This window comes from Balaenoptera borealis (genome assembly GCF_965194805.1).
Source record: "Balaenoptera borealis genome assembly, chromosome: 4".
NCBI lineage: Eukaryota > Metazoa > Chordata > Mammalia > Artiodactyla > Balaenopteridae > Balaenoptera > Balaenoptera borealis.
This window is the reverse complement of record NC_138861.1, coordinates 86,028,836-86,041,231: the sequence shown is the minus strand read 5'-3', so window position 1 is coordinate 86,041,231 and position 12,396 is coordinate 86,028,836. Positions and strand designations below refer to the sequence as shown.

Below are 12,396 nucleotides of genomic sequence, written 5' to 3'. Positions count from 1 at the left end.
TTCTGACCAGTGAATTCAACTGGACATACTTCCATATGCCAACAACCTCAGCCAAAGTAGTGTTTAATTTAAATAATTAACTCTGAAAATAGAAGCTAATAGGAACAAAATTCATTAATGCTTTAAGCCTATTCTCCTACTATGAACACAAAGCAGTTTTTCCCTTGGACATCTATAGATTTCTGATAATGGGAAAATAAATCACGGCACTGGCATTTTACATGCCAATACCGTTATTTATTTCATTTATGATTTTAAATAATAAGCCTTCATCTCATTTCTATTTAACTCAAGGTCTTGAATGAAGACCTAACTGAGGCTTGATGATTTTAACATCATCTTTGTTCCTAAAATTTTGTCTCCAACTCTACCCCACCCACCCTCATTTCTTTAAACATACTAAAAAAGTCACTCAATTCCTTTTGAGTTTCTAAGGAAATCTAAATAGGGTTCTTATCCTTTTGAACCTCAGTGGAGCACTTATATTTAATCATTCTCATAAAGAACTTCTCTTGTTGCCGGGAGGCAATAAAATGGCCTTTTGGGGCAAGATGTTAATTTGCCAATTTGCTACTTTAAAAGTACGCATTACTTGACAATACATTACTGAGAGGCTGGACACTCTTATACTTGCTGGTGGAAGTACAAAATGGTACAACCCATATGAAGGAGAATATGACCACCTCTAACAAAAACACTTAGAAATGTACCCTTTGGCCCAACAATCCTAGGAACTTACCCTAGGAACTTACCCTAAAGACACACTTCCACAAATACAAAGCAATGTGTAACAAGGTTATTCACTTCAGCATTACTTGTAAAAGGAAAATATTACAAGCAATCTCAAATCAACAATGAGAGCCTAGTTGAGTAAACTATGGCACATCTACACATAGAATACTATAACGCCATGAAAATGAATTTAAAGACATTTCCAGATATGGTGTGATTTCCAAGACATATTCAGTGAAGAAAGCAAAGTACAATAGAGTATATATAGTAGTTTATCTTTTAAGAAGGGCGGTAAAAAAAAAAAAAAAAAAAGAAGAAGAAGAAGAAGAAGGGCGGTAACACAGAAAAGATAAACCAGAAACTAATGACAATGATTATCTACAGAGGGGAGGTGGGTGGAAATGAAGTGGAAAGAATAAAGATGGCAAGAAGACTTCTAAAAGTGTAAGTTTTTCTATAGTTTTGACTCTTGAACCATGTAAAATTAAATAAAAAGAATGAACAATGTAATTCCTAAAACTGAATACAAACACTCCTACAACTGAACAACAATAAAACAAATAACCTGATTAAAAAATGGGCAAAGGACTTGACTAGACATTTTTCTAAATAAGATATACAAATGACCAATAAGCATGAAAAGATGCTCAACATCACTAGTCATCAGGGAAACACAAATCAAAACCACAACGAGACATTACCTCATACCTGTTAGGACGGCCACTATCAAAAACACAGAAAATAAGCACTGATGTGGAGAAACTGAAACCCTTCTGTACTACTGGTGGGAAGGTAAAATGAAGCAGCTACTACGGAAAACAGTATGAAGGGTTCCTCAAAAATGTTTAAATAGAACTATCATATGACCCAGCAATCCCAGCAATATATATCCAAAAGAATTGAAAACAGGGTCTCTAAGAGATATACGCACACCCATGTTCACTGCAGCATTATTCACGATAGCTGAAAGGTGGAAGCAACCTAAACTTCCATTAATGGATAAAGAAAGTGTGGTAGATACATACACTGGAATACTACACAGCCTTAAAAAAGAAGAAAATCCTGTCATATGCTACAACATGGATAAACCTTAACGACTTCATGCTAAGTGAAATAAGCCAGTCACTAAAGGACAAATACCATATGATTCCACATTTATATGTGAGGTATCTAAAGTAGTCAAACTCCTAGAAACAGGAAGTGGTCACTAAGGGCTGAGGGGGATGGGGGAAAGGGAGTTGTTCAGTTGGTACAGAGTTTCAGTTTTACAAGATGAAAACGTTCTAGGGATCTGTAGTATTGACAATGTACATATAGTTAACACTACTGTACTGTGTACACTTAAAAATGGTTAAGATGGTTTTTGTTATGTTTTTTACCACAATAAAAAAAAAAAATCAAGCAAGGATAATACTCGTCAGTAGAAATGAAGAGTCCAGTCCACCAGAGTGAATGTATGTATGTATATGTATATACATATAAAATTGAATACAAACAGAAAAAAATAAACCAATTGTTGGGACTTCCCTGGTGGCGCAGTGGTTAAGAATCCGTCTGCCAATGCAGGGGACACGGGTTCCATCCCTGGTCCAGGAAGATCCTACATGCTGCAGAGCAACTAAACCCGTGCTCCACAACTACTGAGCCTGCACTCTAGAGCCTGCAAGCCACAACTACTGAGCCCATGCCCTGCAACTACTGAAGCCCGTGCGCCGGAACTACTGAAGCCTGTGCTCCGCGACAAGAGAAGCCACCGCAATGAGAAGCCTATGCACCACAACGAAGATTAGCCCCCACTCGCCACAACCAGAGAAAGCCCGTGAGCAGCAACAAAGACCTAACACAGCCATCAATCAATCAATCAAGGCAACATTTTATAACCACCAAAGTGGGTGCTAAAACAGTTGAGTAAGAATTGTTGGAAAACAAATTATTCTTAAAAACTATTTATTACCTTAAATATTACTTATTAATTGCAAAGAGAGGGAAATACCTTTACAATGCAGAGAGCTGTACACAAGTGATCAACTTAGCAAAGCCAAGAGGACAAAATGACATTATATGTCTCCTGATATGATGCTGAGGGAACTACACAACACCAATTGTGTAGTATACGTGCCAAAAAAGGTTCAATTTGAATCCAAGCATGAGGAAATGAGACAAAACAGATTATGAACTCTTATAAGACAAATGCTTCAAAAAATGTCATGAACAACACACCCCCAGAAAATGAGAGGACTTTCTAGATTAAAACAGACAAGAGAGACGTAATAAATGCATGTGATCCTATACTGCAACTTGGATAGAGGAAGAAAAATTCAACTTTTAAAAAGTCATTTTTAGGGCAACTGAGGAAATTTTATTATGGATAGTATAACAGATATCACTGTATCAATGTTGAATTCCTTGAGTGTGATAATGATAATTGTTATAAAGTAGGAGAATGTCCTTGTTCTAAGAAGACTGCTGAAGCATTCAGAGGTGGAATGTCATGACAGATGCAAGTAACTCTCAAACAAAGAAGTATGTTACATCTGTCTCCCTCTGTGTGTGTGTGTTTGGAGAAACATTAAAGCAAGCAAAAGTAACAAAATGTTAACAACTGGTGAATCTAAATGAAGGGATGAGTGTTGAAGGTACAACTTTTCCAACTTTTCTAGAGAGATAAAATGTCTCAAAATAAGAAGTTAAAATAGGGCTTCCCTGGTGGTGCAGTGGTTGAGAATCTGCCTGCTAATGCAGGGGACACGGGTTCGAGCCCTGGTCTGGGAAGATCCCACATGCCACGGAACAACTAGGCCCGTGAGCCACAACTACTGAGCCTGTGCGTCTGGAGCCTGTGCTCCGCAACAAGAGAGGTCGCGATAGTGAGAGGCCCACGCACCGCGATGAAGAGTGGCCCCCGCTTACCACAACTAGAGAAAGCCCTCGCATAGAAATGAAGACCCAACACAGCCAAGAATAAATAAATAAATTAATTAATTAAAAAAAAAAAAGAAGTTAAAATAGATTTTTTTTAAAAAGAGAGAAGGGGGGATCATCATTATGATTGGCCAGTGATACTTCCTAGTAAAAATTCAAAAAATGTAAGAAACAAGTTCTAGGATCAAATCATGAGCCTCCCCCATAATTCCTCCCTAACTAGCACGTAAAAAAGTTCCTACAGGGCTTCCCTGGTGGCGCAGTGGTTGAGAGTCTGCCTGCCAATGCAGGGGACACGGGTTCGAGCCCTGGTCTGGGAGGATCCCACATGCCGCAGAGCAACTGGGCCCGTGAGCCACAATTGCTGAGCCTGCGCGTCTGGAGCCTGTGCTCCGCGACAGGGGAGGCCGCGATAGTGGGAGGCCTGCGCACCGCGATGAAGAGTGGTCCCCACTTGCCACAACTGGAGAAAGCCCTCGCGCGGAAACGAAGACCCAACACAGCCATAAATAAATAAAAAATAAATAAATAAATAAAAATTAAAAAAAAAAAAGTTCCTACAATTTTTTTCTTAGAGTATTTAAAATAAATTTTACAAATCTAGCAAATTGGCTGCAAATGTATATTGTTGTTTTTGAGATTAAATGTTTTTCAAATGTATGAATGTAACTACAAAGTATAGTACACTTTGACTTATCATGAGAGCTCCTGTGGTAAAGACTGCTACAAATTCTTTCCTACTTCTTCCATTGAGAAGTAGGGTCAATTTTTCTCTCCTTGAATGTCAGCTGTGCTATGACTACTTTATAGCGGTATGACTACCGTAGAGTAAGGTAGAAGTGCCACTACCAATTCTGAATAAAGTCTTTAAAAGTACTGGCAACTTCCTCCATAGTGGCTTGGAACCCTGAACCCAACTACCCTGCTGGAGAGACCATGTGGAGAAGCCTTAACACTACCATAGACAGGAAGAAGGGCCCAGCTGAGTCCAGTCTTTCTGCTGTTCCTACTGAGGTACCAAGTATTTGAGAGAAGCCAGTGTGTATATACTTCACCAGTCTAATCACCAGCTGAATACCAGTGAGTGAGTCCAGTATGCGATGTGGAGCAGAATAATCAAGCCAAGTCCTGCCCAAATTTCTAATCCACAAAACTGTGATATAGTAAGAAAAGTTACCAACAGTAGGCAAAAAGTAGAAGTCACCCAAGTGTCCATCAAAGGATGAAAGGATAAACAAAAGATGTTATACACGTGAATTCTGACACATACTACGATACAGATAAACCTTGAAGACATCATGCCAAGTGAAATAAGCCAGTCACAAAAGCAGCAATATTGTATGATCCCACTTATATGAGGCTCCTAGAGTAGCCCAATTCACAGAGACAGAAAGCAGAAAGGTGGTTGCCTGGGCTGGGGAAAGGGGAGAATAGAGTTATAATTTAATGGGTACAGAGTTCAGTTAAGGATGATGAAAAGTTGTGGAGATGGATAGTGATGAGGTTGCATAACAATGTGAATGTACTTACGGCACTGAACTGTACACTTAAAAATGATTAAAAGGGTAGGGGCTTCCCTGGTGGTGCAGTGGTAAAGGATCCACCTGCCACCACAGGGGACACGGGTTCAAGCCCTGGTCCGGGAAGATCCCACATGTCGTGGAACAACTAAGCCCATGCACCTGTAACTACTGAGCCTGCGCTCTAGAGCCCACAATCCACAACTACTGAGCCCGCGTGCCACAACTACTGAAGCCTGCATGCCTAGAGCCCGTGCTCCGCAACAAGAGAAGCCACTGCAATGAAAAGCCCGCACACCGCCACGAAGAGCAGCCCCCGCTCACTGCAACTAGAGAAAGCCCGCGCGCAGCAACAAAGACCCAACGCAGCCAAAGACAAATAAATAAATAGATAGATAAATAGATAAATAAATAAATAAAATAAAAGCTGTGCTGCATGAAGTATTACTTCACAAATGTATATTGGCTATATTTTAGGACTTCATTTTAAGAAATCTTGCCTCTCCATTTAACTTCTTAATTACTTAGCAGAATCTTCTGCATTAATACAAATATTAAAGTAAAAGATATAAACAAAATTCAGACTTGAAATTACATACTCAATTATGAGCAAAATTAGCATACTATGTGGCAATTAGGGATAAATAAAAGTCATTTATGCAAGTGAAAATAATTACAACAAATCAAGTATTTCTGACGTCCACCTGAGGGGAAGGAAAATGAAAGAATTCATGGCCTTCCTGCCCCTAATCTATTCCTCCCCTCTTCCAACCTAGGTTTGATGAGAAAAGGGAGATGTCCCACCTAAATCAAGTTCACCATATCCCAATTCCTACTGAACTATCCAACAGGCCAGACTATAGAAAGTAGAAGAGCGAGCACGTGGAAGAGGGAGAATGGCTGACAGAAAGAGAAAGATTACAGAAAGACACAAAGAAAACATAGAAGTAACACCTAGTGAGAGAAAAGTGGGGGACATTTTCAGAACAATAAAACCCTATTATTTAATTTTTCCTAATTCTTAGCACCAAGGTAGTAAGTATTTTGATTTGATTCTGTGACAGAATGAATATGGCAGGTTTGGGTATAGGGTTGTGGCTAGAGAACTGTCTGGGGCACTGAACTCTGAGAGCAGATAATAAGAAATGGATATAGTAACAAACTTCATCCTAATCCCTCCTTTTAAAAACCAAGGCTTTCAAGGGCTTCCCACTTCCAAAATAGCAAAAAAGGAAGAAAAAAAAAGTGCATAGCACACAGCTTTGTAATACATGATCTGAGATAGACTGTGTATAACAAACTGTGGGCAGAAGCACTTAATGGAACTTTGTACAACATTGTTTATAGGTGTATCTTGTTTATAAAACTTATCAGACATGATTTGCATTAGTTTCAGAATCCTTAATGAAATCTTGATGCTTAGTGCAACACTGGTATTAAAATGTCTGCTATCCTTGCAAACAGCTTTTGTATGAATTTTAATATTTCTGCCAATTAATATATATTTGTAATTTATCTAAATAACAAAACTGTTAATGATGGTTTTCAGCTTTATGTGACTAGGGTTGGTCACAACCTCTGAGACTCAATTTCTTCATCCGGAAAATTAGAACAAAATGAAATAACCTCTAAGCTACCTTCTGGTTCTAAAATTCTAAATATCTGTGTTATCATCTCTAGTATGCAATCTCAGATAAAGTACTTAGTTGTAATTCAAAATATTTTCAAATTATCCTTCATCTTCAAAAATAAAAATATTTCTCTAAACCAGGATTAATACAAAGTATTCGAAGAGTAGCCCCCGCTCCACGAAAGCCCTAGCAGCAGAGAAGACACGACGCAGCCAAAAAAAAAAAAAATACAAAGTATTCATTCGTTCATTCAAGGAATATATGTTGAGAACCTATGTGCCAGGTATTAAACTTAGCACTGGGAGGATACAAAAGTAAACAAATAGATGTGATACCTATATTCATGAAGCTTACAGAGAAGCTGGGGAGACAAACCAAATAAACATATGCATAAATGTAATATCACATCTGTAATAAGTGATATGAAGGAATTAAAAGAATATATTAACAAGGAATCTAAGAGACTTCCCTTAATGAACTGGGAGGAAGAGTATGTATATGGGCTACATAATTCTAAATCTGTCTAGACAGAAATGAGCATGGCATGTTCAAGGAACTGACAGAAGGCCAGTGTGACTGGACATAAAAACATTTAAAGTAGTTCCTTGGAAACAGAAATTAAAACTTCTAAAATACAGAAGTATGTCTAAGTTCTTCCAAAGATATACTCTAAGAATTATTTTCAAGAAAGCTTCAAAGCATCACAATAATTTCTCTCTAATGTTAAAAAAAAAACGCTGTCCCAAATCTCCCTGCAAAAGACCAAATTAACTCTCATTGATTCCCTTCTCTTTTCACTTTACTGTTTTCAACTGCATAATAAAAATCACAACTTCTTTGTTCAACTTTGTTTAGATTCCTTAGAAGAAAGCAGCTATAAGAATAAAAAGATACATGATGCTATTGCCCTGGCTCTGCCACTAACCTGTCCTATGGCTGACCTTGGTAAATGTTACTTGGCCACTTTGGGTCTAACTTTTGTTATCTGTGAAATAAAGGGAGTTCCAGAATTTCTTTTAGAATCCTTCTAACTCTAAAATTATGGTTCCACTATAAAAATTCTTGTTCCAGTCTTGAAAACTGAAGAAAATGGACCAAACGTCTCTGAATTCCACTAACCAAGATTTTTTTTTTTTTTTTAATTTATTTGTTTTTATTTTTGGCTGCATTGGGTCTTCGTTGCTGCACGCGGGCTTTCTCTAGTTGCGGCGAGCGGGGGCTACTCTTCATTGCGGTGTGTGGGCTTCTCATTGCGGTGGCTTCTCTTGTTGTGGAGCACAGGCTCTGGGCGCGCGGGCTTCAGTAGTTGTGGCACGTGGGCTCAGTAGTTGTGGCTCGAGGGCTCTAGAACACAGGCTTAGTAGCTGTGGCGCACGGGCTTAGTTGCTCCGTGGCATGTGGGATCTTCCCGGACTAGGGCTCGAACCTATGTCCCCTGCACTGGCAGGCGGATTCTTAACCACTGCGCCACCAGGGAAGCCCCACTGACCAAGATTTTACTTGCCTTTAAGCGCTTTTGTATTTATACAGCATTTGAACATTGTTACTGTGTTATAACAAACTACTGAATTTATAAAATTTATCCACAAATAACACGAAAGTTATCAAAAATACAGTTAAATATTGTTTGAAACCTATACTTCCAACGAGACAGTAATACTTTAAACATGGATCCCTAAAATGTACAAAGTCAAAATCGACTTAGAAAGGCAGGAGGAAGACAGAATCATAATTCTTGAGAAAAGCAAAATTTTAGCAATAGGACATTCAAATTGGTTAATATGCATATCAAATTTAACTTCCAAAAGAACTCATAAAAAATGAATATTCTAACCGTATGCTCATTCTAGACTTGGTGTCAATTTCTAGTTAACAATATTTCTGATATTTAATCTATTTCCAAATGGAAGATGTATATATAGTCATAACTTTTCTTTTTTTAACCAAATTATCCATCACTAGAATTCAAGGTTTTGATATTCTTAATATGAAAATAAAAATTAAAAGACGTATAAATTTTTTAACTTAGCTTTATATTTCATAATTCATATTTCAGCATCTCAGAACACTTAAGAACAATAACAATATAACCTTAAGACGCATCAATTAAGCACCCTACTTCATGTACAGTCTTTAGTATCAAGGTTTATTTTAATGGACGGCATTGTGTCCCATTCCTTCCAAAGGGGCAACAAACTGCAGAATCCAATTAGATTTTTAACAACAAACTACAGGAATACTTTAAATATTAATCACTCATAACATGATAAACATTTACTAGGCACTATAAGTTCTAAAAGCAAAGGGGCAAGATTATTCCTTAAAATACATTTCACCAAGTGGCCAAGGTGAAGACTGGCAAAGTGTCAACATCGTTTCTTCCCTCACCTCCCACCAACTCTGATTCTAACACTGAAATGTGTCTTGTATCGTTCCCTATCACTCTATTCCCACTATCATAGCCCTACTTCATGATTTCAACATCTCTGACCTAGACTACTGTTAACAGTTTCCTAGCTGGACTCCCTGTCTCCAGTCTTACCCTGTTCCAATCCAGCCCCGACAGTGACAACCAAAACATCTTCAGCATTGCCAAATGTCTCCTGGGGCTCAAAGATGTCCTGGTTGAGAACCACTGCATCAAGCTGATTCCTTAACAAGAACAGCACTTACTTTGTAAGGCTGTGTCCACAATCTATGTCCATGCAACAAAAAGCAAAAAATTAACTTACTTACGGCTGAAACTTACAACCTGGACATTAGGACCACCATGCTTAAAAATACGCTGACTCCTTATAAAAACAGCCATAATCACTCTCTCTTAAAACCCCTTTGGGGACTTCCTTGGTGGTCCTGTGGTTAAGACTCTGTGCTCCCAATGCAAGGAGCGCAGGTTTGATCCCTGGTCAGGGAACTAGATCCCCGCATGCCTCAACTTAAGACCCAGCGCAGCCAAATAAATAAATATTTAAACAAACAAACACACACAAACCCCTTTGAACATGTGGACATAAATCATCACTTTACTTCAAGGCTGAATTTTGAAAAGTCAGTCCCTTCTGTCAAAGTTTAACCATACTATATACATATTTAAGCTTCTGGATGTTAGGAAATTGTGATAATTTTTAAAATGCCTTTTGTGCTTTGATAAATCAGTCTCCTCAGAAGTTGATGAAAACCTTCCTAAGCAAATTACTGCCTACCTTTAAGGCTATAAGCTACTCTGAACAGTATTCTCGTAAATATTTCTAGGGGAAAAAACAAACAAACAAACAAACTTAAAAAATACTCGAATTCTTATACTTAAAAAAAAAGTAAGATTAAAAAAGATCACACACACCCTTCTAATTTCCCATAATGGTTATGTCCCTAACAGAAATCACCATTCAAAGATATAGCTAAGATATAACAATGCCTTTCAGAAGCGGTAAAAGAGAAGACGTAAAATAGCTAAAAAAAAAAAAAACAACCCTGGTCGGTGAAACTCTTAAAGGCCAGGCCCAGCAGAACTGTAATACCACAGGAGAGAGCACCTCCTACCACAAACGTCTGAAATGTGAACATTCTGTCCAGAGGAGCTTACCTTCAGTCGTTTGATCATTTCGTCGGTGGTGATCTTGTCGGTGATCTCCTTTACCCCCGGAGGGTAAGCGATCTTCCCGTCGGCACTCACGACGCCACAGAGAGCAGGGGCAGGCTTGGGCTGCGCGGTCGAGAAGTCCATCCTGGGGGACAACTTTTCTTTCACAGTCCTCTACCGGCCTCTATCGGTCAGAAAACAAAAGTTCAGCGGGAAAGGGACGACTTTGTAACCTCTTTTTTCATTTCAAAAATCTCTAATCTGCAAAGGGCCCTTTCTCCCGGGAGGCCGGGGACTCGCGGCGGCCCTGCCACCCGCTCCTTCCCGGGGCTTGGATCCTGGCGGCCGCCGCGCCGCGCCCACCCACGCGGGCCCCTCCAACACCGGGCCCACTGGGCTCTCTGGCACCGGCGGCCGCGGGAAGCGCCGGGCAGCGCCAGGAGTTTCCCAGTCCTCCTTTCACAATGAAATCCACCCCCAAACACCGAAGTCCGAAGTTCGGCGGCTTCGAGAGCCCGGCAAGGCCCCTAAAGCCCCCGCTCGGTCAGAGAGAAGCCTCGAGTCCCCGCCCGGCCGGTCCCCTCCAGGATAGGAGACGCGAGGCCTATAGGGCTCAGCTTAGGCCGCAAAACTAGGGACCCAACAGGACCCACACGCAGCGGCGTCTCCCGGGGACGAACGCCCTTGCCGGGCAGAGCTGCTGAACCCCAGGCGTCCCCGCCACGCTCCCGCCCCTCCCGTGTCCCGCTCCCCCACCCCCGCGGGAGGGGAAAACAAGCCGCCCTCCACCCCGAACCCCAAGCCAGGAAGCGGCTGACGCGGCTCCGCACTTCACATTTTGTTCCTTCAACTTCGGCTGAGGCTCCCCGGCGGCTTCTCTCGCCCCTGGCCACTCGGCGCCGCCGAGGCCTTACCGGCAACTCCGGGCAGCCCCGCCGGGCCTCGATCCCGCGCCCCCACCCCCCCCCACCCGCTCCGGTCTCCCCTTCCGTCCCCTCCCTCCACCAGCCGAGGGCGGGAGCCGAGCCGCCGCCGCCTTTACCTCCTCCTCATGCGGGCGGAAGGTGCATCGAGCGCCCGGGCCTCTGTCAGGTGGTTGCGCCGCCGCCCCTCTCCGGGCTGCACACAAAGCGGCTCCGCGGGTCCCGCCGCCGCCGCCGCCGCCCGCCCCGGAGCGGCGCTGGGGCTGGCGGTGCCGAGGAGGAGCAGTCGCCGCGGGGGGAGACGCGGGGCGAGTGAGCGCTGGGCGGGGAGACACTGCCGCTCTCCGTCTGGCCGAGGAAGAGCAGCCTCGGAAAAGGCTCCTCCGGGAGCGTGTGCTCGTGTGTTCGCCCCGGAACCCCGGGCCCGCCCGCCGGCACCTCGCGCCGGCCGGGTCCGTCAACCCGGACCCGGACGCCCCTCGCAGCGGCGCGCGCCCGGCAGTCCGTGCCCCGGGCAGCCGGCGCCTCTCGCACTCACCGGCCGGTCACGCGAGCGGTGCGAGAGCACGCGAGAGAAGGGCGCGCGCCTCGCTTCCGCCCCTTCCTCCGCAGGCCGTGCCTCCGCCTCCCTCGGGCCTGAGGCGGTGGCGCGTGGGGCAGACAGCGCCGCCACCCGGTTGGCGCCAAGACCTGCCGCGCCGAAAGCCTCCGGGAGGACGGGACCCAAAAGGCGAGGGGAGGAGGAGCCCGGCTGGCGGGAAGCGAACCGGTCCCCGCGGCACTGTGAGGGCAAGCGGGACGAACAGGGCTTTACCTTATGCCGCGGAGATGAGTTCATGACTTTTGGGGTTCATCCTGAGGGACGTGGACGGAAATGGTTGAAAAATGGTGAATTACTTGGTGAAAATGAACTGATTTCCTCCCCAGGGACAGAGGATCTGCAAACTGAGGAAAAGTTTTGCAACATGGCACAACGTGGGCCGCTCATTCTTGTTCCTTCTGACAGCCACCAGTTTGCCCTCCCCTCTTTAGATGTCTAAAATTAATATTTTGAAAGCAGCAAAATATGAAAATAGCATTGAGTCGAG

General features: G+C 42.9%; 1 protein-coding gene across 6 annotated transcripts in view; it reads right to left on the bottom strand.

Moving 5' to 3' along the window:
• The window catches only part of PDS5A (PDS5 cohesin associated factor A), a 129,862-nt gene extending 118,028 nt beyond the window's left edge, over positions 1-11,834 (bottom strand). For 2 of the 6 annotated variants that reach the window (XM_082390459.1, XM_082390463.1), the window contains exons 1-2: positions 11,428-11,828; positions 10,389-10,569 (exon numbers count right to left, since the gene is read on the bottom strand). In XM_082390459.1, coding sequence (XP_082246585.1) covers positions 10,389-10,529 — 141 coding nt within the window. In that variant the 5' untranslated portion in view covers positions 10,530-10,569; positions 11,428-11,828. Of the gene's footprint in view, positions 1-10,220; positions 10,256-10,388; positions 10,570-11,215; positions 11,349-11,427 lie in introns of those variants that run through there. The other 4 variants (XM_082390464.1, XM_082390461.1, XM_082390460.1 and 1 more) reach the window with 4 other exon arrangements.
• Positions 11,835-12,396: the final 562 nt, after the last annotated feature.